At 46.4% G+C, this 27491-nt stretch overlaps 1 protein-coding gene across 3 annotated transcripts in view; it reads right to left on the minus strand.

Annotated features, from left to right (window-relative positions):
- Positions 1 to 27491, minus strand: part of LOC138453177 (cytochrome P450 2K6-like) — an 825478-nt gene that overhangs the window by 506885 nt on the left and 291102 nt on the right. For all 3 annotated transcript variants that reach the window (XM_069605776.1, XM_069605774.1, XM_069605775.1), the window contains one exon: positions 7672 to 7832. In XM_069605776.1, the coding sequence (XP_069461877.1) occupies positions 7672 to 7832 (161 nt within the window). The remainder of the gene's footprint in view (positions 1 to 7671; positions 7833 to 27491) is intronic.

Genomic DNA, 27491 nt, shown 5'->3' on the forward strand with positions numbered 1-27491 from the left:
CCCCACAATTGTGAGATAAGTTTTTAGATGACGTAAATTTCTTTCTCCACTTGAGTATTGTGATCGTGCACTGTAAAAATGATATGTTGCACTGCTAAAGATGGCATTTGCGTGTTCCTCTCAAATATGAACTAGAATTATGGGAGAAGAAACGGAATACACATACATGTATGCCCCCCTCTTTTTATATATTTTTTGTTTGTAGTTGTTGGCACTGCACACTTGGTGATTCCAATTGGAAATTGAAGCTGAAACAATATTGTAATTCTTCTTTACTTCAATGGACGTCTCCTTACGCCGCCGGAGAGCACTTATATAATAATGTTCATGTGTTGTTAAGCGACACTGTGTATGCACATTGGGGAGAGAGAACAGAGTTGCAAGGTCAAAGGGTCCCCTTCTTTAATGTCCTGAATATAGTCAGGATCGCACGCGCTACCCGCGGTGCTCTGGTGAAGGAGAAAAGCCTTTGGGGTGATCATTGCCGCTGCCAGTCTCTCCTGGCCTTGGGAACTTATAAAAGTATTTTGTTTGGCAAAGGATGCGAAAGCTGCAACCTCTTATCATTTAAGTAGGAGGTGCCGGCTCAGGTCGTAGTCGCACGTCTTAGTATTGGGTTCCTACTAGTGGACAGCTCGTTCACAAATTGTGAAGTGATGAAGCAAAGGCAAATGAGGAACTTCACATATGAATATTTATTGAAGATGCTCGTTAGCATCTGACAGCCATTCCGCTCTCCGCTCCCCAAGACGTTCTCTCTTCTCAATCCCTCCGCCCACAACACTCCATGCTTACCATTATAAATTCCACACACACGCACACGAACACTCAATACAGGCCCACTACAGAATCCATTCTAAATTCTGCCTGCTATCAGTAAGAGCAGGAAAATGTACACTTTTTACAAAACGTAGTGCCAAAAAGGAGTTAACCTGTAACCACCAGGTTTAACAGGTTTTATTAGCACTACATCTTGAAAATGATGTAAATTGCAAGGGGGAACCATATTGCATGACAGTGCAAACTGAGCAGCCCTCTTTGTGCCATTTCCACCTTCTCCAGCATGGGGTCTGGTATGGATTCACATAATCATGAATATTCCCTGTCTTTAGGCTGGGAATCCTCGGTAAAGAAAAAATCAGTTTCAGTTTCACTTCTGAACTGTCTTTCTCCTAACAACCAATCACTGGTCTCTGGGTCATACTGCCCCCAGCCAATGACTGCCCTCTACCTAAGCCCCTCCTCCCCTCCTCTGGCAGCCATCTTCAGATTTTTACTGCACGTTCAAGTGTTGGTAGTCCTCGTGCTTAGCACTCAGGCTTTTACTGCATTTTGCGCTTTTTCTAAGAGTTTTACTCAATTTTTCCGGTCAATCGAGTCTCAAGCTCCGTCGATCTACCTTCTGATTAACAGGGACCCATTTTTCAGATTCATCTGCACCCCCCAAGTGCGAATTTCTTTGAGTTTACTTCATGGAGGATTCCAGAAGCTTCTTCAAGGCCCACGCCGTGGCTCGGCGACCCTGTTCAAGATTTGCGCAGGCTGCGGCCTGCGGAACGTCTTTTCGGACGACGGACATTCCCTGTGCCTCTTCTGCCTGCACTCGGACCCGACACACGTGGAGGATGACTGTGCATCTCGTCAGGACATGGTGCCCCGTGCGCTGAGAGATCGGCGCAGGCGTCTCGATGAGTGGCTGCAGGCCAAGACCCCTGCTCTGGGTAAGTCCCGGCAGCATGCCTCTCCTGCCCAGAAGAAAGTTGAGTGGTCTTTTAAGACCTTTGAGGGCACCCCTTACATGGGGGCCCAACATAAGGCTAAGCACTGCAAGACCACTGTCACCGGGAGCGCCGTTGTGACGGGCTTCTTGGCGGCCAGGGCGAGTACAGCATCTCCAGTGGCTTCGGCCACGAGCCAACACTCAGGATCTTCAAAGAAGAGGAAGTTGGACCATCCAGGCAAGCTCTTGGAGAAGACCCAGACAGGCCCTCTGGAGAAGGCCAAGGGGGGGGCGGGGCTCAGACCCTCCCCCTAAGGTGAAGGCCACGGGCTCGACCAAGGCCGTGAAGGTCCAGATACATCTGACGAAGGCCCAAACTTCCGTCGAAGGAATGGTGGCGTCCTCGCGAAGATCGCTGTGGCGGATCCGCCGGGCATGGCCCCAAAGGCAAGAGTATCCCTGCCTGCCAGGAGGGAATCCTCTTTTCAGCCCATCATAAAGACACCAGAGAAGACGATGCGTATTATTTCGCAAAACTGTCTCTCTTGGTCGCAGAGAAGGAGGGGCATGGTAGCCATCCAGGGCACAGATATCTCCTCAGAGGAGGAGCTTACCAACCTCCAGAACTTCCAGGAGGAACGATGGGTCAAGACCATGCCCTATGGTAAGGATCCCAATGAGGGTGATGATGAAGGTGACGACGAGGAGACCGACGAGGAGCAGCAGAGCATTGAGGGCTTGGAGGACCAGCCTAAGCCACAAATGCCCTCTCCTCCATCGTCACAGCCACCTCAGCAACCACCTGGAGATATCTCGGTGGACATTCTCGCTGCTCTGCATACCCTATGCTCGGAGATCTGGATGAGGATGCCTCTTGCGCCGACGGCCCCTCCCACGGCACCAGTACTATCAGGGGAACCACCATCCAAGAAGAGGAGATTTCATCCTCCGCCTCCTTGCCACCCTTTGCCTCCCTCCCCCCCCCGAGGGATGAGACGGATCCTGACGCAGCGATGACGAGCACTGCCACGGACGGCGATGGCAGATTGGGGGATCTCCTGTCTCCGCCCCCCCAGATGTTCATTGCCCGACGACATAGGCTCATTCCACGTCCTGATCTTCAGGGCCTCAGAGCTGTTTTAGCTTGTCCCTGAGGAGAAGAAGAAAGAGGGTTTCCTATACCAGCGCCGCCAGGCGAAGAGGAAGACTGTACTTTCGTTCCCGCTCTTGGATGACATTTGGGACGAGGGGTTGTCCCTCATGAAGAACCCTTCCTTGGCCCCAGTGAAGAGGGACCGTTATGAGAAGTAATACAGGGTGCTGGACTCAACATCCAAGTGCTTGCGGTCTCAACCGTCTCCGAAGTCTGAGGTTTCGGCGGCAGCCAAGTCTTTGGGCTCCTCCTCTTCGACGGCCTCCTCCCCCTGGACAGTGAGGGGAAGAAGTTGGATGCCATGGGGCCGAAGAGTTATCACGTCAGCAGCGACTGCCATCAAGGCCGCCAACACCCTCGCCATTGTGGCACGTTACGACATGGAGCTTTGGTTCAAGATCGCTCCCATCCTGGACTTCCTTCCCGACTACAAGAGGGTGGAATCTTTGGAGATTCTACAGGAAGGCAAGGTGGCATCAGACCATGCCATTACAGTGGCCATGGACATCGCCGACACAGGGTTCTGCCAAATGGGCAACAGCATTTGCCTTCGTTGGAGGGGCTGGCTGAGGGCCACGAAGGTGTTGGACATGCCCTTAATGGGGACAATTTGTTCGGGAAGACTGTGGACAAGTCTCTTCAAGCCATCAAGGTGGACACTGAGGCTGCTCATGCCTTGTGCACGCTTCAGCAGTGACAGCCGTCCTTTCCGACTTCTGGTGGAAAATCACATGGTTCTTCCAAAGGATTCGGTGCAGGTGCTTTTGTCCTACCGTCAACCCTCTCGCTCATCGTCCCAGGAGACCCACAGGGGCCGTATAAAATCTGGAGGAGGATGTCGTCGTCTCCAAGGTCCCCAAGGTGGCACTTCAACGTCAAAACAGGATTGAACCGGCCGTGGCATCGGGCCCTCAACTGTGCACCCCAGTGGGAGACAGGCTGGTGAACTTCGTCAGCATGTGGAAGACCATCTCCACCGACCGTTGGGTGCTGGATGCTGTCGCCCAAGACACACCCTGGAATCTCAACAGAAGTGTCCCCATATATCATCAGTGGCCCGGCAGGAAAACCACGTCCCTCAGCTTCTGCTGGAGGTGTGGGCCATGCTAAAAAAGGGTGCGACAGGGCTCCAGAGTGTACTTCCTCGTCAAAAAGAAGACCAGCGGTTGGAGGCCCATCTTAGACCTCTGCCGTCTGAACAAGCACATCAAGTCTCAAAAGTTCCGGATGGTGACTCTTCAGCATGTGCTAGGACAGCTAGAAGAGGGGGATTTTCTATCGTCGCTGGACTTGGAAGATGCCTATTTTCACATCCCCATCCACAAGGGCCACCGCAAGTGCCTGTGCTTCGTGGTTCAAGGGCAACATTACCAGTTCAAGGCCCTTCGGATTGAAGTTGGCGCCAAGAGATTTCACCAAGTGCCTGGTGCCGGTGGCGGCGCAGCTGCGTCTATGAGGGATCCACATAAACCCTTACCTGGACGACTGGCTCATCCAGGCAAGCTCAAAGGACATCGCCGGTGAACACATGGCGAGGACCTCCAACTCCTCCAACTCCTGACGGATCTGCGGTTCTCGGTCAATTGTGCAAAGTCCTGCTTGACTCAAGGGTTCAAGGGCAACATTACCAGTTCAAGGCCCTTCGGATTGAAGTCGGCGCCAAGAGATTTCACCAAGTGCCTGGTGCCGGTGCCGGCGCAGCTGCGTCTATGAGGGATCCACATAAACCCTTACCTGGACGACTGGCTCATCCAGGCAAGCTCAAAGGACATCGCCGGTGAACACACGGCGAGGACCTCCAACTCCTCCAACTCCTGACGGATCTGCGGTTCTCGGTCAATTGTGCAAAGTCCTGCTTGACTCCATCGCAGGATGCGCTGTTTCTGGGATCTCGACTCAACACAGTGTCATGTCTGGCATCTCCATCGGAGGAAAGGATAGCAGCCATTTTGGGCAAGGTGCAACGGCTGTTGGCCCTGAAGGTTGCCGCGGTGAGATCCATCAAGTCTCTGCTCGGCATGATGTCATCATGCATTTACCTCATCTGACTATGCAGGCTGCGGATGCGTCCACTGTCGGAGTTCCTCAATAGACGTTGGATACAAGTGTCAAGAAGCTTCCAGGACAATATTAAGCTTGATGAAAGCTTCCGTCGAGCGATACGATGGTGGGGAGTCTGCTCACATCTGTCCAGAGGTGCAGATTTCCAGACCCCACTGTACCAAGAGACGGTCACGACGGACGCCTCACTGGAAATTTGGGGTGCTCACACCGCAAGTCTTCACGCAAGAGGCCTGTAGCTGCCGGAGAAGAAGGCGTTGCACATGAATGTGCTGGAGCTGTGAGCAGGGTTTTGGGCCCTCAAGTCCTTCCTGCCGTCCCTCAAGGGCAAGGTGGTGCGGGTCTTCACGGACAATACTACCACAATGTTTTACATCAGGAAGCAGGGGGACACCAGATCCCCAGCGCTCTCCAAAGAGGCGCAGGACCTATGGCACTGGGCCGTAGCCCAGAGGATGGTCCTCATCCCGTTTCATCTGGCAGGAGTGAAGAACACTGTTGCCAACAATCTCAGCAGGGAGCTGCACTTTTGCCACGAGTGGGAACTTCGGCAGGACCAAGTGGATCACCTGTCCTGCAGATGGGGCAATCCCCAGATCGATCTGTTTGCAAAGGCAATAAACACTAAGTGCCGGAGGGTCCCAAGCAGATGTCCCTAGCTGGGGAGCATGGGGGATGCATTCTCTTTCGCTTGGTATGGCCTGTTTCTGTATGCGTTCCCCCCGTTGCTGTTGTTTCTTCAACTAGTCAATCAACTTAGACGGTCCCGGTGCAGGATGATCCTCGTCGCACCGGCGTGGCCGAGACAGATATGGTAGCCGAAACTTCTGGACATGTCAGCATCCCCTCCAGTCAAGATTCCGGCGGTCGCAGATCTTCTTGCCAGGGAAGGAGGTGCGATTCTGCACCACGACCAAGGTCGCTGATCCTGAAGGCCTGGCTCCTGCAGCACTAGAGTTTGGGGGCTATAATCTCCCAGCAGATTGTAAGGAGGTGCTTGCCAAGCCAGAGCTTCATCTACTCTCAAATGCTACAGGCACAAGTGGAAGAGGTTCGCCGTTTGGTGCCGTACTCAGAAGATCGACCCTCTACGAGTCACTTCTCCGCAGGTGCTTCCGTATTTGTTGTCATTGGCCAAGGCAGGTCTGGCCCATGCTTCCATCAAAGATGATCTGGCGGCTATCTCCCGTTACACCCGATCTCCAGGACGATCATCCTTATGGTCACATCGATTGGTCAAGGAGTTCGTCAAAGGACTATTTCGCTCATTCACGCCGGTGAAGGCTCCGGCCCTGGCGTGGGAGCTCAATGTGGTGCTTACTAGGCTCAAGGGTCCTCCGTTCGAGCCTATGCATTTGGCGGCACTGAAATGTTTGTCGTGGAAAACAGCTTTTCTTGTGGCCATCACCTTTGCATGACGAGTGGGAGAGATCCAGGCCCTCTCTTGTAACTCACCTTATTTGACATTCCACAAGATGAGGGTAGTGCTACGGACGCACTCCTCCTTCATGCCCAAGGTGCCATCGGACTTTCATCTGAACGAGCCCTTGGTGTTACCTGTATTCTTCCCAACGCCTTTGTCGCCGGCCGAGAGGACTCGCTGGATGTGGCTAAAGCGCTGATGTTCTATGTGGACTGCACAAAGAGTTTCCGGAAGACGTCGCAACATTTTGTGAACTTTGGCCTTGTGAACCATTGGAAGGCCCTCTCCTAGGCTTCCATTTCCAGGTGGCTCTCTGGCTGCATCACCTATTGTCACCGGTTGGCAAACCGACTGTTGCCTGGCCGTCCGGGAGCCCATTCAACCAGAGCGATCGCTGCAACTACGATGTTCCTGTCTGGTGTGCCTCTGCTTGACATCTGCAGGGCTGCTACGTGGAGGTCTACGCACACCTTCACAAAGTTCTACTGCATTGACAGGGATTCCAGGGAGGAGTCCAGAGTTGACCAGGCAGTGCTGCGCAACCTGTTTGCTTGAAGGTGAGCCTGGTGAGGAGGTAAGAGATGCTTAATGTTGAGGTGCTTAATGTTGAGCCTTGCCAATCCTGTGGTTGTGCATGTGTGTACTGCTATGTATTCTTTATTCATGAGCATGCGAATCCATGCCAGACCCCATGCTGGAGAAGGAACAAGTTACTAACCTGTAACTGTTGTTCTCCGGCATGGGTCTGGCATGGATTCATATGCAAACTCTCCTGCCTGCCCCTCTGTGGCTCTTCTCTTGGTCCTACTGCCACTTTATGTGCTACCAAATCTGAAGATGGGTGCCAGAGGAGGGGCTTAGGTATAGGGCAGTCATTGGCTGGGACAGTATGACCCAGAGACCAGTGATTGGTTGTTAGGAGAAGGACAGTTCAGAAGTGACACTGAAACTGAGTTTTTCTCTACCGAGGATTGCCAGCCTAAAGACGGGGAATATTCATGAGCATGTGAATCCATGCCAGACCCATGCCAGAGAACAATAGTTACAGGTAAGTAACTTATTTCTTTTTTTAAATGAGACCAACTGTATCCATAGTCTATGTTTATCATAGTATTTATGAACATGTTCTCACATTTAATATTATCAAAATGTTAATGCATAAAGGTCAATCATACAAGAGGTATAGGCAATGGTTACATGAAAATACACCAAATTGTCAAAAACACGTACAATCAGAAAATACAACAAAAATATAGTTATACTTTATCATGTTCACATGGAAATAGCAACATAACCAAACAAGCATTAAATTACCGAAACCATTGGAGATCCCAGTAGTCTGAGGTTTTCATTGATCAAATTCAGAAGCCGCAGGAATGTTGGATCTTGGTAGTCATATCGGTGCCCTAGCAGGATGGCCACGATAATATTTGCAACAGAAGCATTCATGACTATGGCGTTATCAAGTGGCTGCCCTAAAATGCAAAATGGAATTTCTAAAAATGAAGTATTAGATTAGTTTTAAAAAATGATTATGTTATTGAAAACCTTTTCAGTAGCACCTGTTCAAGACATTTAGGTGCTGATTCATGGAATTATTTGCGGCGAAAAACGGGTGTTTGTGTGCCATTTGCGGGCAGAATGGCGCACAAATCCCCGTTTTTCAGCGCAAATAATTCCATGAATCAGCCCCTCAATATTTGAATGCAGAAAAAATAGCGAGAATATTAAATTGTTTCATATCTACATAAATAACATGAGTATGCTAAAAACTCACTAAAGAATTGTGACTACACACTTGTGAGTAAGCAAACTATCACACTTAATTGTATTTATTTCTTTAAAGAAGATGTTTCCCTAAGCACCTTTTCTAAACATGCATATGCTAATGTTATATTATGCAAGTATGACATTCAATTAGAGAAGCCAAATAGGCCTCCCTAATCTACGGGCTCCAGATAAGATTTTGAAGTGCTAGTATTTTACACCTAATTTATTGAAGTTGGCAATAACATGATTTTTTTCAGGAGTAAAAAACGTAATTCCTTTGGCCAATCATGCATGGGAATTACATACATTGTAACTGAAAAACGGGTACATTTTTGTAATGTAGACTCGTTTGCACTTAGTGGTTATGAGATCCCCTTCCGGTGGTACAGGTATTTTGGTACCATTAATCTGTACATATCAGTGGCGCGGTGTGGGAAGAAGAAAGGTGCAGCACCCACTGTTGTTTCATAGGTGTTGTTGGGGCATTTATACTGACCCTTTTTTATATTGGGGTATTTGCCTGTTTTAGGGCTTAATGGCTGGTACACCACTTATCTGTAGGGCTGTCTACATCAATAGCACAGAGCACATTATTTTCTCAATCTCCTGAGGGAGAGCAGAGTGGTTATATTGATTAGCAGAGGCTCTAGAGGGGTCATGGGTGGATTTATATTGCACTCTCAAAGCCATTTATTTTGGGGTTTTTTTTTGGTACTAAAATGCCCAACATTAAGCATTATTCTTGGTTTGCCCATAAAGAAAAATCAAGTGTCAAATATATTTTCATTTCAGTGAGACTTTTATTGTTTACCCCTCTTTAAGGCCCAACAGCCCTCATTACGAGGTCTGTGGTAAAACCCGTCGGTAGGTGGCGGGCTACCGCCAACCCCATAACACTGTTTCAAACCGCCTGATATCCCGGTGCCAGCGGGACATCATGAACTGCGGCGGAACGGTAAATCCCCATTAATGTGAAGTGCCTTAGGACTCCACAGGAATGGGGACACTAAAGCACCAGCGCCGTTTATAACGGTGCCAGAGCTTCAGTGAAAACTCTGCAGGCAGTGGCCTGAACTCCTGGCAGGTCAGGCCTGCAGGGCTTTTCATGGCCCCTACTGGCAAACTCGTAGTTTGGCGGTCCACAACGGGTGCCGGTATGTTGCTACTGGCGCCCTTATTGCCAGACTTGTAATGAGGCCCATAATGTTTGTAGTTCAACGGACTGATTTTCAAATGGCTTTGAGGTGTAACAGCCCTGATGCACTCTGTTAACATGCTAAATGTGAATCGCAGCATACTTGCAAAAAAATGTGTCCCAGATCAGGAAGATTGTGTATGATGTGAGCATTTAAGTGTGTGAAGAATGTATTAGAACCTGCTTTGCTCAGGGGTTCTGAGAACCTAACCTAAAGATGCAACTAGTTTCACACTAATGTTTTTGACTAAACTCACAATGGTAGAATGGCTGAGCAGATGGGCTAGACTCAGGAGGGGTAGGAGTGCAGTGAAGTACGGTTATCAAAAGCAATTATTGTATTCATTAAGTTATAGGCACAGAGTAAAATCAACTCACTACCGGAAAGTTAAGTTGCTATTAAACATATTTACACCCCAGTGGTAACACCAACATGGGTTACCTACCACTTTAGATTATAGCACAGTTTAGTAAAGACATTAACATGTACACTGTAAATGGAAAAAGTGTATGAAAAGGGTTTAGAACAGTTTACAACATTTAGGTAGGCTTGAGTTACTTTAGGCTACAAGAAAAATAAAAGCGGCCCGGCCACATCCTTGTGTTAGTTAAATCTATTACAGGCAGGGGATGTTATCAAGCAAGTTCTTGTAAAAAAGCCATTGTAGCAAAGTTCCAGAGATTCATCCAGCTATGAAGGAGAAAGACAACCAGTCCTCAGGTCCTAAACGACTGAAGAGAGGACTCCTGACCCAGGATCCACCGCCTTTGTCCAAGTAAGGTATCTACTTTTATATTAAGGGCTTTACTCCCAATGCAAGTGAATGGGAATAGGGTATTGGGATATATGGGACTCCCAAAGCTCCTGTGGTGCAGGGGACCCTGCCAGCAAATGTCGTAGAGTGGGTCTCCTCGGACTTAACAAAGAAAGAGTTTCTTTTTGAAGTCACTCTGACTTCATAAAGAAATATTTCCTTTACAGTTCAGTCCTGTGACGGAAATAATTTCTATATGAAGTCAGAGTGACTTTAAAAAGAAACTTTTCTTTTTGAAGTCACAGGACTCCCCCTAACCCCATGAAATGAAGAGCTCCAGCTCCTCTGCGCATGACGAGAACAAGCGTTCCTGCTGCATGGAGCTGGAGGTTTCGGACCAACGGATTCAAAAAGGTAAGAAAATGTATTTTGTGTAAATGTGTCTGCATGCATGGAAGTGTGTGTGTATATGTATATGTATACAATGTAATGTGTGGGAATGTTGGGAGTGTATGATTTGTGGGTGGCAGCTTGGGTGTTCGTGTGTGAGAGTGCATGCTGAATTATGTGTGAATTTCCATGCGCTTGTGTTTAATGCCTGTATTACTAACTGGCAATCTTTATTATTAGCCCTACTCTTCCTCGTCCCAGTACTTGTGTATGCTATGTTATGTTCTGCTACTGCTATTTGTAGCAGACTGTCACCCGAGGGTATCCTGGCACTAAGTATCCAAGGAGAATATGAAGGAGTACCAGAGTCAAGATATGGGTATCCTAGATAGCTAGGATAGAGGAAGGTCTTAAGTGATGTCCGAAACTTAACATGGTCTTCAGTAAATCTCAAGGCAAGTGGTGGAGTATTCAGCTGCAGCTGAAAAAGCCCTACCACCTACTGACGTCTTCTTAAATCTTGGAACTACAAGAAGACAAACGTTAGCACAACAAAGATCTCTGGTAGGCTTGTAAAGAATAATCTTTTTGCGAAAACAGGCGGTGCCCAGATCATATAAAGCACAGTGAGTCAAGCACAGGGCTTTAAACTTCACCCTGCTTTCGACCAGGAGCCAGGGTAGTTGACGTAGTACTTGAGGCCCCTTGCCCCATACACAAGTATTGGGATGAAGTAGAGGGATGTGGAGGTAATGCCTGGTTTAGTTAACTTTAATTTTCATTACTCCTAGTCCCACTCTTCCTTGTTCCAGTACTTACCTACGAGGCAAGGTGCCTCATACATATATGCTGGGCAAGGAAGAGGGACATGGAGATACTTCTGGGCCAAGGAGCTGATTTTGGGGAGCGAGGTAGAAGCTGTGTGGTGGAAGGGTGGGTTTAGGGCTTGTGCACTAAATCGTAATGGTCATCCATGCCCAACCACAGAAAGCAACATTTGTGATTTTAGTGGCTAGACAGGTATTTTGGTGCAGCCAGTCTAGTCATTTCTTACTGTGCCTTGACTTTTTTTATTGGGCATCTTTATTAAAGCAGTCCTGCGAAGTGTAATTTCCTGGCTAGACTGGCATTTGGGTGTAGCCAGTCTAGCCGTTTCTTACTGTGGCATTGTATACATTGTGTACATAGTGTTATTGCTTCAACTAGCATTCTGGTGCAACCAGTCTAGGTATGCCTTAATGTGGCATTGCATGTGTTACTGTAATATGTTTACTACGTGTCTAGACTGGTCTACGTTGTGCAGACAGCTGGACATGTTTTCAATGTGGCATGGTATTTTTAATAGCAATGCATTCAATTAATTAAAGCATTAATGTTCCTGTGCACTGTTGGTGACTTGCATGCATTAGATTGTTGGATTGGTGTTACCCTGCAAAACAATTGCAAAAGCTCTGGCTTTTTAGACAATATTTCTCAGAAAGTGTGCTGTATAATGCATTAAACACATATGTATATCTTTCTCTGAGTGCAGTGTGTGGCGTGTCCATGCAGCAAAGCATGATCATTGTATGTATTGTGCAAGCGTGGTAGTCTAGGCTGGCCTGCAGTGTGGCGCAACCCGTGATTTGTTGCCAAGCCTTGGGTGGGGGTCCCTCAGCATGGATCACAGGGCATCCCCTAAATGTTGTGCTATGCCATTGGGATAGCGGGGCATAGAGTGATACAAGGTATCTCAACACCTGAACCCTGGCATTCAACACCACAGGCACAGGAAATCAGTGGGGACAACAGGTTCACTGCAGGCTACACTTTAGGAGGTTTACAGACTGCAGGTTGAAAGCTTCCAGTAACAGTTAGGTCAGGGTAAGTCAGAGACCCCAAGACAGGGAGAATATGGCTCAAATTCTATCCCACCAGCACAATAGAACAATTCAGGTGCAACAGATGGGGACAGGTTTTGGTGTGACCCGCTAGAGGTCATCAGTCCCTTGATAGTAACACAGTCGAACATCGGTTTACAGCAGGCTCTTCTTCATAGTGAAAGTAGTGAGAAGCGGAAACAGGAGGTTGGCAATGTTCCAGCAGAGGTGGGAGGATGTCAGCAAACCTTCCAGCAATAGTGCTCTAAGCTGCAGCCCACTTCTATTTGGGTGCAGACTAAATGCACACTTATCAATGACTCTGACCTTTTAAAAGCAATAGACGGACAGCAGAGCTTCAGAATATTTGGTCCCACCAGTCCAGAGGAGCAAGCAATTCGGTTCAGGTGTTCCCAGTCAATATGAAGGAAATAGTCCAAAATCTGGCGTTTGGCTTGTCCGATGCTGGCCACAGCACCAGTCCTCCAGTGTGTCTCTGGTGGTCTCACAATTTCTATGTATCCAGATTTTGCAGAGGAGGCTTATGAAAGAGCATTGGAAAACAGGTCGAGGCTGATGAATCAAAGGCACCCTGCACCACAATAGTCGGACCAGCAACAGGTCAAACCATGGATAAATTGTGGATTGGGAAAAGATGGTGAAAAAAATCCACTTCCAGCCAGTTCACTCAGACTAAGCACCGATTAACAATCCAGAGCTGGATTGCTTCAAAGGTGCATGCCACTATTTGCAAATTTCTGACTTGAGAAATAAGATTGCCAACAGACAAGAAGATGGCACAAAGAACAGGACTTGTATCATGAGGCACAGACATTGATAATGTATGGTACTGGAAAAAGCATTATCATTGTAGACAATTAAAGAGAGCATTGCTGTGCATTGGAAAAAAAAAACAATTATAAATGGCGCACTGCCACCAGCCTGTTCAGTACAGGTCACAACATTAACTGGGATGTGACTTAAAGTAAAGATGACACAATGTATTCCTACACCGCTCTGCTGGTGGTGTCTTGTGCTATACTGTGAAAATAAAGGTGAAAAGCAAAGGGAAACACAAACACATTGCCTGTCTAGGACTCACTCATCCCAAAAATCAATCCGGATCCAGAAAAAAAGTTGAAAAAAGGAAAACCTTTCAATAAATGTAAGATTCAGCCATTTGAAAGGCATATATTGAGATGGGCATCTATAAAATGAGCCCAACAGCTTTCTGCTACGTTTGTGCAACACATTCATCCATGCCATCATGGCGCTGTGCAATTGCCAGCCCATCATCACTGTCATCCTCAGCCTCTGGTGGGTGCATGTCCATGTTGGGGGGAAGTGGAACATCGCGCCTGATACACATGTTGTGCAACATGGCACAGGAAAGCATTATCTTTTCCACCTTTTCAGGGCTGTACATTAGTGCTCCCCCCGATCTTCTCAGTCACCGGAACCTCACATTTAACAGGCCAAATGTCTGTTTAATGGTGCACCGAGTACATACATGGGCACGGTTGTATGCCTGATTGTGGATGTTGTGTGGTTGCCTTACGGGGGTCATCAAGGTAACTGGAGGGTCATCTCATGGAAAAGTGGGAGGACTTAAGAGCTAATAATACTTGAAACAAAAGAGATGGCGTCCTACCACTTGCTTTTGGTCACTTTACATATACATTTTTGTAAAGGGTGGATTATTCAGCATGCTTGGTATGACAGAAGCCATTTCATTAAGCTAACTCTCATACGTAATCGAGAAGAAGTGCCGTTAAGCCCTTAAAGGTTACACTGTAGCTTTTTATTTAGCCAGTGTTAGTAGGTGCAGAGAACATTTTTCTACATTCAGTTTAACATGATACTTTTCTGTTTTTTTGTGTACATATAAATCAAAACACATTCATCTTGTTTAACAAATGCATCAAGGAAAGGTAGCAAATGCTTAAAGAAAATTAACAACAAAACATACAAATACATAATCATTAGTGGTTTGCCTAAATGTGCAATGTATGCAAAGAAACATAGTGTAGCGTTTTAACACAAGGCAACCAACTGTATAAAGTGCATGGAGTCAAAATCATGAATCAAAGAAAGGACATTTTTTTCCTTCCTGACACTGAATATATTTTTATTGACTCCTAGGAAAAAAGGGGACCTAGTCGTTGGTCAACGTCTGGAAACAGATCGAATTATGAAGCGGGATTGGGGGAATTATGCCCTCAAAATGATGTGGTCCTGTGACGTTTCAGCAGGAAGAATTCTTCAAGGCCTCGACTTGGTCTCCCCTGGATGGAAGTCAGAGAATAGTGCTTCTTCCAGTCGGGGTAATCAGGGAGCTGAGAGAAGTATGCAGCATACCCTTTCAAACTGTTGGAGGAGATTCCTACAGGTGAGTAGCTGGTGTACTGGATGCACTGTAGACGCAGTCTTGGAGCCGTCAGAGGAGCAGCGGGAAGAATTCTTCAAGGCCTCGACTTGGTCTCCCCTGGATGGAAGTCAGAGAATAGTGCTTCTTCCAGTCGGGGTAATCAGGGAGCTGAGAGAAGTATGCAGCATACCCTTTCAAACTGTTGGAGGAGATTCCTACAGGTGAGTAGCTGGTGTACTGGATGCACTGTAGACGCAGTCTTGGAGCCGTCAGAGGAGCTTGGCTGTGCAGGAATTAGGATGTCCCTGGAGCGGATGCCTGCGAGTGGCGGTCAATAGTTGGCCCTCATGTTTATGGGGCACCCAGGCTTGTAGGGTCTGGATATGCCATAGCTTGATGTGGCTGCGGGACCCTGTGTGTCCACAAACGAGTGATTAGTTCACCCAGGATGCGGGTGCCAACTGCAGGAGCCGGCGTACATACAGCGAAGAACGGAGCGGGGGTCATCAACCATGGCATTAGGGGATAACCAGCATTACCTCCACGGGAGCAACCGAATGTGCACAGTGTCATACTTCTGCCAATTTCATGTTGGCACAGGCTGTATAGTGTTAATTTGAGAAGAAAAAGGAAGTGTAGCTAGCATATGTCCTATTTCAGGTATCCGAAATGCAAATTGTGAAAATGCTTTTTTGGGTGTGTGGTGTGCAGTGGCATTTGCATGGCCCATTCACAGGAAACATGACCTCTGACTCTTTTAGTACAACTGACACAAATGGAAGTGCTATATGTGTCATTATTGTGTTACAATGCAGTAATACCAATGTGTCCATGAAACAAAACCTGACATATTTACTAGAAAACAGTTAGATTTCAATTGAGATGCATGTGTGATTGTGTACTTCTAACAGGCAGGGGACCTGGCCAACTGGTGTGCAGGCAAACAGTGTTATGTGGGTGGGAGCATAAGTATTCTCTGTGCATCAGGTGTTGTATGTTTAATTGACTATGTTTGTGCTCCTTTTTGTCAGTTTGGTGTGGGGCATTCTGTTACATGTAGTTGTTTTGTATATTGATGTATGGAGGTGATGCTGTCATGCATGCACTGGATCCTTTCCCTGAATTGATACCTGCCTGTTGTGGGATACATCTACCGCCCAGCAGAACTCCTCTACATCACCAAACCACATCTCAGTAGTCACCGGCAGAATGGCTGCGCTGGCGCTGTTGAGCACTATCGCCTTGCCTTAAAACTACATTTTGCAGTCACCAAAATAATGGCTGTGCTGTCTTACCTGCCACACATGGGGCGAGATGAAACACCAAATACCCAGAGAAATGCTGCCAGTATTTTCTTCATTGGCACCAGAGAAAAGTTAATTTGCACCAAAAAGAAAAGAATTCAAAGGCAGCGCTGCCTGGCTGCCAGCCCACAAGCTTTTCACTGAAAAAGGAAATATTCTGCCTTTTAAAATGACTGTGCCTTGATGCTCTTTTTCATCTGTTCAACAGTACACAGTTCTGAACCAGTGAGACCCAGCTATGTTTATCCACCTTCAGGTTGTACTCCAGAAAAAAGGGGCATTTCTCACTGAAGGATAGGCTGTGTCAGGTAAGATCTGTGAAATAACCAAGAACTGCATTCAAAGCCATACGCAAAAATGATTTACTTTGCAATAAAATATCCCAGCTAAACTCTTCACAAGAAGCCCTATGTCTCTGTGCTTATGTAAGTGTCAGTGAACCTTTACCTGGGACAGATTTCTGTGTATGAGAAATTCACCAGGGCTGCAAATAATATTTAGGATCTAGATGGAAGAGAAAACTGCACTGTGAAGTGACAGCCAAGGAAAATTAACCACGTGTAAAAATGGTTGCTTTTTGCAAACAAGAAAATGTCTGTTAAAAAGTAAATTGTTGAATTAAGGCCCTGTCCTTGCATAGAAAGGTGAGGGGGGGTTTGTTTTAAAATATATGTTGGATATTTATTCCCAACATACTTGCTTCTGGTTCAGGAAAGAATAAATAAATAAATAAATAAATAAATAAATAAATAAATAAATCTACTGTGAAACCAGCAGGACAGGTTTTTTTTCCAGGCCCTGGCTTCAAAGGACATTTACTTCCTGGGAACAGGACCTGCATCCTCTCAAGGGGTCCAGCATCTGGAAACTATGAATGGGCCAAGGGGAAGACCTTGCACCCCTATCAGACTCTGTGGCAGTGTTCTAGCCTGACACAATGGATTTCTGGGACACATAAGTGTGACTTTGTTAGCAGCACCTCCCCTCCACTCCAACTGGAGAACTTCAAAGACAAACTCCAGGGCAACACTGGGTGAACTGACATTTGGCTGTGGCCTGGAAGACAAAAGCCAGCCCACCTGGCTCAAAAGTCTATTTTATTAAATACACTTTAAGACTTTTATTTCTGCAACAGGACCACACAAGAATGTGAAAGTTCACGAGTTTAAATGTAATTTTTGTGTCATTAAAACAAGACATAGTAGTTGTCCCTAGTATGTAAGGAACGCAAACGGCAGGAAAATGTAAATCATGGGAAAAGTATACAAGGTGGAATGTTAAAAGTTAATGCAAACATTCTCTGTGATAATAGGTACACATATATAAAATTGTAGAATTTTAGGTAAAATATTTCCCACTGAAAATCGTGAAAGATTATTAGGAGGGCTAAATGACACCATACAAACCGGGGAGTTGGACTGCCATGCTCTGTATGAAATATGTTATTTGTGATTTGCAAAAGTGCCACAAATGTAAAAATGTGCAATCTATGTCATGACTGATTGTTGGCAAAAATAACTGTGCAAGGGCATGGGCTTTGTGAGCACACCCCATAAAACTGATGTCATGTCGCTGAAGTGCAACCTGTTGACTGGAAGATGGTATCAGTAACTCCTGACAAATACAGTTGTTAGAGGCATGGCAAGCCAAAGGTCTGCCCCATCTTAAATCCTGTGATATCACCCACATTATAAAAGATAGAGGCTCACAGAGACAGGGGCCACACACTTCTGAATTTTCCAGCTCCTGCGTATCCAGACATTCCATTTTCATCCTGCAAAATTCCAGATTCCACTGGCAGGCCAGAGCATAGCTGACTCTATACAGACAGGACGACTGATCCAAAAAGAAACCCAAGATCCTTTGAGTCCAGAAACCTGGTTGGCTGTCCCAAATCCCAAACTCAAGTGCTGATTGTGAGTATCCCCCATCCCATAGCAACACATAGCATACCCCATCTTGATGCCTTGTCTTTTTTCCACCTTCTAAGTAATCCCATCAATACCCTGATAACTTGTTTAAAACTGTCAGAATTCTGTGTGCATCCTGTCTTTGATATCCTAGTGTTAGCGCCATCCTTCCACTAATTTCTGCCATTTGTAAGTCCTTAGTACTATGTTTGAGTAAATAAATTATTTCTCCCTAAAAGAGGCACACTGCGTGAAGGGTTAAAACTGCAGTTTAACCTTTCTATTCATGGGTGGCGTTTCTCTTTTCTTGCCAATAAAATCTAGTTTAAGTGAAACTTGTCTTTTCCTTTCCAAACCGATTTTCTCTGTCAACTGCTTTTAGTTTTAAAACCAAATTTCCTTTCCCATTGAGAATCTAATCCTGTCAGTAATTTAGAGTCACTCTTTCACTTTCATATTATCCCTGTGATGTGCATCTGTCACTCAGCATAAAAACCGCATTACGATTCTGTCTATTTCCCCCGGTTATCAAACCGTTGACATTTAAACCTGTGTAAATTAGCACATGCAATTTCTATGCACGTGATTTGGCTGCACTGTGTTGTCACTTCAAAGTAGATTTTTGAACTGTATGCCCGTTGTTGGTACCTTGCCTTGTAGTTGCTAGTATTCTTATATCCCTGATACTGTTATAACTCAGATTTCCCTCATTCATTCAACCGCACTTTAAATTGAATATTTAGTCATTCTGAGTGCTATTTTATGCAATTGTAAAGGTTTTAAAATTTTGCCTCTTATTTTGTGGGGGAAGGTCGGATTTAATTCTGTTTGCTGCCTAGTATACCTGACTCCTTGCTGATCCCTTCTATCCACTCAATTCGATTAACAGGGGTTGGAGGGAGCATTGCAGGGGGAAATCTTGGGTGCTATCTACCTGGACAATAAAATTGCTCCCATTCATTTGTGTTTTGGATATGTTATAGTAGAAGGTCAAACTAGGTGTATTTCATCATTTTACCTTGTAATTATCACCCCATTGGTGATTGCTGCCCAATATTAACTTTGTGTGATTTGCTTTGAATTTAAAATAAATAAATATTGTATTACCACCCACTGGGCCGGTTCATGGTCCATTGTGACCCAGGGTATTTGTAAAAGAGGGATGTGAGATGGGTTGTGTGCCAGCTCAATCCAAATTCTAGGAAATTAAGAAAAAGTGTTTTAATTGTGCACTGAATCCTAGGATAGTGGCCTGGTGTATGATGCCCGATTAGAATCCTTAACAGATTGGGGGCTCATGCCGGGGGTTGAGAAAGTGTTACCACCCATGACAGCTTAACACAGCAGGCTAACCTTCAAGGTAGTGATACTTTGTGTGGTTGGAAAGCTGTGTTACACTGTAGAAGCGCCTCCCAAAACATAAACCCTAAGTATCAGGCCTGTGTGTAAAGATAAGCAACAGAATACAGGTTAACCTTATATAAATAAATTAATAAAGAACGAACACTTTCCAGAATGACCACAGTAGAGATCAACATGGTTAGGCAGCACCTTCTGCACAAGTTATTTGTCAGAGGGAAGATAAGGCGGTCTGGCTAGAAGAAATGATCCAACAGGTCACCACCATGGACATGGATACATGGCATGATGGTGGCCTATTACATCAAATTTTGAGATAGTTGTACATGACTCCGAAAACTAAAGAGGAGCAGAATAAAATTGTCAGAATTCCAGCCTACATGTATCTCCATATGGGAGTGATGCAGGAAAAACATGAAGAAATCAGAATCCTTGTGCAAAAAGAGTCTGGGCTCTTAAACCAGATCCAGACTGAATTAAAATTAGTGGAAGAAAAATTGCAAAAGAGCCAAGATACTGAGGTAGTATTGGAAAATGATATTAAACAGCTAAAAGAGGACTTGGCTCTACAACAACAGAATAAATCTGACCAAGAGGTCCAATTAGATGCATTAAAAGTAGAGTGTCAGGAAAAGGAATCAACAAACAAAATATAACAGGGCCTGTTCAGAGCAGATAATCCCTTTACAAAAACAGGTTGACAAACTGGAAGAGGAAAGTAATGAATTAATAAGTAGAGAGCTTCTCCTCCGGACAGACTTTGATCAAGAACGCCAGAAATTAAATGCTATCAAGCAACAAAGGGATGACCTGGCTGAACAAAGGGGCGCCCTGAATCAGGAGAAAGATGCCCTATGTCAGGAAGTGAGCAACCTAAAAACAGATCTACAGGAAAGAGAGTTAGGCCTCCAGAAATTAAGTGAACTAAAAATAGAATACAAAAAGTTATTTGAGCACGCCAGGTGAGTAGAAGATGCTCTGGAAGAGAACACCCTAACTAAAAATACAAAAACTCAGGAGATGAATCTCCTGCAACAAAAATTATCTAATTGTTCCCAAACCATACAGCCAGCACAAAAAAAGACAATGAGGCCCTCTGTGAGGAGAACAATGGACTCCGCATGCAGGTGGCAGCCCAAGAGCGGGTCATAGAGGCCAGTCTAGCCTTGATAGCAGAGCAAAAGACTCAGACTTTTGCCTAGTATTAAGAGGTAGGGGCTGGGAAGGAGAAACATTATAGCCGTTAGAGAAAGAGTGTGCTAGATTTAATCAAACTGGATGGACCTGGCTGGCCTGGTTCGCGCTACTGTGACCTCTTCTAAGGTGATGCGCAGAGTTCGGAAGACGGACTGGACCGGGCCCCCAAATCTGGCTTGTCTGGCTCGCAGAAGTATCCTTCCATAGGCGAAAATAGGGGATTAACTGTCTGCAGGGTAATGCAATCAGCCTCCCACTTTCCCCTCTCACCCTCCTTGAAACCCTTCTGTGATTCCTCGTAGCGTCTCACCTTAGGGTCTGGAAGGACGAGCTCTCCATCCTGCTTCTGATGCAGGGGCGCGTTGGTATCCAGTTACTTCACTGGATTTTCAGATTGGTGAGAACCAAACTTGCTTGGCTTCCAAGTAAGGTTTTTGATAAGAGGTTCCTCTTGTGTCCATGCATTAATGTACTAATGCTAGTGTCTTTTTCCCCATAGGGGCCGGGGTACGGAATGACGGGGAACAGGCACCGACCCGAGATGAGAGGTGAAATCCTTGTAGAAATCAGGCAAGTCTTTAATGAGCGTTTTTTGGTAATGTCTTTTCATTCGCTCATTAACGCTGATGTCTCTTTTTCCCCTTAGGGGCCGGGGTCCGGAAATGCCAGGATGCGGCGCGGACCTGAAATGAAGAGGGAATGAATCAATAGGTAAGTCTTAACATGGATATTTAGCTTTCCTTATTCCCTTCTCTCTCTCACCTTTTGTTCTGGTCTTTTTCTCCCTAGGCGCTGGGGCGTGACTGCGAATCCGGATGATCGCTGCTGAACATGGAGGCGCCCAGTAAAGGTGAGTGGAATGCGGCGCTGCAGCGATCGACGCGATGAGCTTTTAAATAAAAGTCTTCCTTTTCAGGATTGTCGGCGAGATTTCTCCGGGATGCGGATTTAGCAGGTAAGTACTTTTCCTTCTTCTGTTCTCTTCTTCTCTTCCTATGCAGGTGATCCAGGATGCTGGCAGGCGTGGCAGAAGTCAGGATGCAGGAGCAGACACGGTGAGCGTCCAGCTGCTAGATGCAGAACAACGCGAAGCACGTGTGACTGTTCGGGTGGGGTTTAAATAGCCTTGGAAGAAGTTCCAGGTATGTATCCTTCCTCCAATCAGGTATGTATCCTTCCCCGACCACGCCCAGATGGTAAATTAGTCCCACAGGTAAAGTAGTTCCTTTCAGGCCTCAAGGAGGCCGGGATCCTGCAGCATGGTCTGCATCAGGTAAGTGCACCCAAGCACATCCATAATGAGCCTGGCGCCTATGGCGCCAGGACTGATGTCTTTTATGAGCCTGGCGCCATAGGTGCCAGGACACTGTCCAAAGGGCCCCTATATGTGGTTGCTGGGTCCTTCCTTGGGGACTGGATGTCCGCTTTCGGGGACGCAGGGCTTGAACCGGCTCCCCAGGAGCGGGCATCATGACAGCACTCCCCCCCAAGGCCCCTGCCAAGGTTGTTCCCTCCGGGTGTTTTGGTTTGTCTGGGAAGAGTCGTGGAATTTCCTGACTAATCGAGGTGCATGCACATGGTCGCTGGGTTCCCACAACCTCTCCTGAGGTCCGTACCCCTTCCAATCAATTAGGTAGAACAGTTTTGACCTAAACATTTTCGAGTCTAAAATGTTCTTCACTTCGAATTTGGGCTCCCCATCTATTAGAATAGGTTCTGGAGGTTTGAGTAGTCGGGTTCCGGGTACCACTGGTTTCAGAAGTGACACATGCAAAACAGGGTGAATTCGCATACTAGCTGGTAAATCAAGTTTAACAGCCACTGGGTTAATTATTGCCCTAATAGAAAAAAGGTCCCAGATATTTTAGGTTAAAAGTTCGAGGCCCTTTGAGTGGTAAATGTCTGGTAGCTAACCACACTTGATCCCCAATCTGATACGGAGGTGCTTCACTCCGATGTAGATCAGCATTCAGTATTTTCTCTTGGCTTGTTGTAAATGCGTAGTTGCCTCTTTGAAGGCTTGGGTAATTGTAGAATGCAGATGTTCTACTGCAGGCATTCCGAGGTTCTGAGGTGAGTCAAGGTTTGAGGTTCGAGGGTGATGCCCAAACAAAGTATAAAAAGGACTGTGGCCAGTTCCAGAGTGTACTTGTAACGCTCACCTGATTCTCGCAGAGGCGCCGGTCTTGACTGGGCGACTACCGTATCTTCAAAAGTGATGTGTAGCACCCGGTTGGCTCTTTGGGCTGGACCTCTGTGCACTGTATGCCTGACTCGAAGAGTAAGATGTCTGCAGATAGAAAATATGGGATTAATGAACTGGGGTTATTGGGGTGTCCCTATCTCTTTCCTTTTCTCCTCTCCTGTAGAACCCCAAAGGTTAACGCTCTCACCTTAGGTAAGTGAGCGCCGAGCTCTCCATCTGCCTCGGGGCAGGGTGCTGTAACCAGTTTCTTCACTGGATAGGTAGCGCAGGCCTCTTGACTTCAGAGGACTGCTGTCCGTCGTTTACTTCACGAACGGTGAGTCCCGAGTATTTCAAATGTCTTTAAAAGTCTTTTGTAATGCTGTCTCTTATTTTGCAGGGTTCCGGCGATGGCGGTTGATTGGCTGAAGTGAGTTGAGGATGGACCCGTATGCGGAATAGAAGCGCCTGGAAGCGCGTAAGTAAGTGCTTGTTGCTTGCTTCACGATGCGCACTAACTGTCCTTTTATTTTGCAGGTACCAGTTCGGAGCTGCTGAAGGATGCCGGAATGCCCACTGAGTTCGGCGTGGATGGAGTAATGGCACGTGAGTATTTAACGTTACCCAATATCTTTAAACGCACCTTCTTTTGTCTTACAGATGCGGGATGCAGCGCCGAAGGCCTCCGGAGCGTGCGAAGAGTTGGTAAGCTTTTGTCTTTCAGATGCCGGAATGCAGTGCGATGACCTCCGGAGCACGTGAAGAGTAGGTAAGCCTTTGTCTTTCAGATGCAGGAATGCTGCGCGAGGCGTTGATGACAGCCGATGGACCAGGTAAGAGATGCGCTGTCACTGAAGACCGTAGTGCTAACCTGTTCTTTCTTGTCTTTATAGATGTTGCTGAAGACTGGATTCAGGATGGTAAGCCTTTTTCCTTTAGGCCCAGGATCAGATGCAGAAGACACGATGAGCGTTCTGCTGCAGAGGATGCAGAATAACGCAAAGCAAGATTCATCCATCGGGTGTGGTTTAAATAGCCTCCTGTAGTGCTTAGGTGTCTCCTTCCACAGCCACGCCTAGGTAAGAAAAGAGTTCCTGCTTTCCAGAAGAGTTCCAGTGTTCTGAACCTAAGGAGTGGCTCCTGCCCCACCCAACAGGAAAAGTAGTCCCAAACAGAAGAGGATCAGGGGTTCAACTGGCAGGTAAGTAAGCAGCATGGTCTGCTGCAGGTAAGTCCACCCAAGCATTATGAGCCCGGCGCTTGCAGCGCTGGGACTGGGCATATTTATGAGCCTGGCGCCACTGGCGCCAGGACAGGGTCCAAAAGGTCTCAATTGGGACTGGCTGGCACTCGGAACCTGGGTTATGGGTCTGCTTCCAAGAGAGTTGGGTAAGTCCTGGCCTTTTGGAAGCAGAGATCATGACAGTACCGAATTATTATATGCGTATTCGGCTATCCAAAGAATGTCTTTCCAGTTGCTTTCAGATTGCTGTAACATACACCGTAAGTATTGCTCAAGGGACTGATTTGTCCTCTCGGTCTGACCATCGGTCTGAGGGTGGTGACTGGTCGATAATCTTACGTCGATCTGCGCCATTTGACAACATTTGCGCCAGAAGTGAGAAATGAATTGGCTTCCCCGGTCAAAGATTAGTATAGATGGGAATCCATGTAGCCGAAAAATATTTTCGAGGAATTCTTTGGCTAGGACAGAAGCTGAAGGTAAACCTTTCAAAGGAATAAAGTGGGCCATTTTGGAAAACAAATCCACAATTACCAGAATAGTATTGTACCCCGAACAAGGAGGCAGGTCCGTAATAAAATCCATTGATAGGGTGTGCCAGGGTGCTGGCGATATGTCTAGAGGTTGAAGGAGACCGGCTGGTCTTTTCTTTTGACTTTTATTTTGGGCGCAAACACCACAGGACATCACAAAAGATTTAACATCTTTTCGCCAAGAGGGCCACCAAAATTGTCGTTTCACCTTTTCCTCTGTCTTGGCAATACCGGGGTGCCCCTCTATTAATGCATTATGATAACCGGAAATAACTAGTTTGTGTAATTCCTTATGTGGCAGGAATAAGCGTCCTTGAAAATAAGGTAAACCATTATCTATGGTAAAGTCTGATCCCTTTTGTATCCAATCCTGTAAGGTTGTAGGGTCCAGAAGTTGTTTCACTCTGGCTTGAATGTCTTCAAGCGTCTGTAACGAAGTCATGCCTAGAATCCTCTGTTCGGGAATTATTGGTACTGGTTCTGAGTTTGTATCAGATTCTCCCATTCCAATTCGGGATAAGGCGTCTGCTTTGCCATTCTTGCAGCCAGGTCGATAGGTAATCACAAAATAAAATTCAGCGAAAAACAAAGCCCATCGGAGCTGCCGTGATGACTGAGCTTTGGCAGTTTTCAAATACTGTAAATTCTGGTGATCAGTGATCACTGTGATGGTATGTCGAGCGCCAAGCAGATAATGCCACCAGGCTTTAAAAGCGGACTTAATGGCTAACAGTTCTTTGTCCGCGATTGCATAATTAACCTCGGGTGCCGAGAATTTTCTGGACCAAAATGCTACGGGATGCAGTTGGTTGGTTTTGGGATCTCTTTGGGACAGGACAGCTCCCATGGCTAGGCTGGATGCGTCAGTCTCGACGACATAAGGGAGATCTGGACGCGGGTGTTTCAATATAGGTGCAGAGGTAAACTTAGCTTTTAAATCCTGAAAGGCCTGCTTGGCTTCTTCAGACCATTCAAAACGTTTATTTTTCATCAAGAGTGCAGTAATGGGTTGTACCACGCGTGAAAATTCCGGGATAAACCTGCGATAGAAATTGGCAAAGCCGAGCATGCTTTGAACCCCTTTTACAGAGCTAGGTGATGGCCATTTGAGGATGGCATCCACTTTTCTTGAGTCCATTCGGACTCCTTTGGGTGTCAGGATGAAACCTAGAAACTCGACTTCTGTGGTATGGAAAACACATTTCTCCAATTTAGCAAATAGTTTGTGTTGGCGCAGTTTTTCAAGTACTGCCCTGATGTGTTTTCTGTGATCAGATTCCGAAGAGGAGTACACCAGAATGTCATCGATATATACGACAACACAAACATCGATGAGTTCCCGAAGGACATCATTCATGAAGTATTGGAAGGCAGCCGGCGCGTTACACAATCCGAAAGGCATCACCTGGTACTCGAATAATCCATATTTAGTACGGAAGGCAGTTTTCCATACGTCGCCTTCTTTAACTCGTACCAGATGATAAGCCCCCCGGAGATCTAACTTGGTGTATATGCAAGCGTCCTTCACCTGGTCAAGGAGTTCAGGGATCAGAGGCAGAGGATAACGGTTTTTAACGGTTATCTGGTTCAATGCGCGGTAATCGATACAAGTTCTAAGGTCGCCTTCTTTTTTGGGCACGAAGAACAAAGCCGAGGATGCCGGGGACTTTGACGGGCGAATAAAACCATTAGCTAGGTATTGATGCAAATATTGTCTCAAATGCAGATTCTCAGGTTCGGTAAGGGCATAAATCCTGCTACAAGGGGGTTGTGCACCGGGGATCAGATCGATTTGGCAATCGTACAATCTGTGAGGAGGTAACGTGTTGGCCTGTTCCTTTTGGAAGACGTCCTGAAAATCTTGGTATTCCGGAGGTAGTTGCATGGAGGCAGAGGTTACATATGCTAGATTAATCTTCAGGTTTTCTGGGTAGCAGGTTTGTGTACAATCCGGGAAGGTTATTCTCTTAGCTCGCCAATCAATTTGAGGATTATGTGTCTCTAACCAAGGGATTCCAAGAATAACCTGAAACTGTGGAGCCTTGATTACATCAAACACAACACCCTCCCGATGGCCGTCGGGACCAATAAGAGTCACCTCAGTAGTGGAATGTGTTACCGGTCCAGAGGCAATTTCAGTTCCATCGACTGTGGCGATGACATCTTTGCTGGTTTTAGGACGGAGAGGGAGGTGAATCCTAGAGACCAATTCACGATCCACATAGTTTCCAATAGCACTATCGATGTATGCCTTTATTGCATGCAACCGCTTAGGCTGTTCTGGATCTACGAGAACCATTGGCACAATGAAATGCGAGGTCTGAGAGTTAGTTTTCAAGCTCGGCAAGCGGAACCCTACACTTGTCGGGCGGAGTCTTTTCCCGAAACAGAGTCTTCATGGTTTTTATCAGCGGCTCCTACCGCCTTTCGGGGCGGTTTTGCCGGGCAATCTCGTAGAAAGTGTCCAGAATTCCCACAATAAAGACATAATTTTAACTGCCGCCTCCTTTCACGTTCCTTTTGATTTAAGGGTCCTTAAACCCCTCCAATTTGCATAGGCTCACAGACATCAACTCCTTTGGGATTAGCATGGGTCTTGACCAACACCCGGGTCTCAAACCTGGACCGATCTGCTTTTCTGTTTTGAAGTCTGTGGTCCAATTGGACCACTAAGTCTATATGCTCTGTATTCTTTAAGTTCTCCGCGTAGGCCTCGATAAAACAACGTGACTCTTTTATTCTCTGGCCATCCCGTTTCCACAATTAGTCTATTAAAGGTTGCAATATAGGATAGGAGGTCCTGATTGCCCTGTCGCAGGGATAGAAGTTCGTCATCCAGAGCCTGCCCCTGAGAGTGTCGAGCAAATATCCTTTCCATGCTTGCTTGAAACCTTTGAAAATCACGGAGAATCGGGTCATCTTGAGTAACCAGTGGAACTGACCAATCGGCAGCGCAGCCGCTGAGATATGACAATAGAAAGGCTACCTTGTTCTGATCATTAGGGAAGGCCCCAGGTCTGCATAGGAAGTGCAAACGACACTGATTCATGAATACGGCGAATCGTT

This window comes from Ambystoma mexicanum, chromosome 4p (assembly GCF_040938575.1).
Source record: "Ambystoma mexicanum isolate Mex_15411 chromosome 4p, UKY_AmexF1_1, whole genome shotgun sequence".
In the NCBI taxonomy this organism is placed as follows: Eukaryota; Metazoa; Chordata; class Amphibia; order Caudata; family Ambystomatidae; genus Ambystoma; species Ambystoma mexicanum.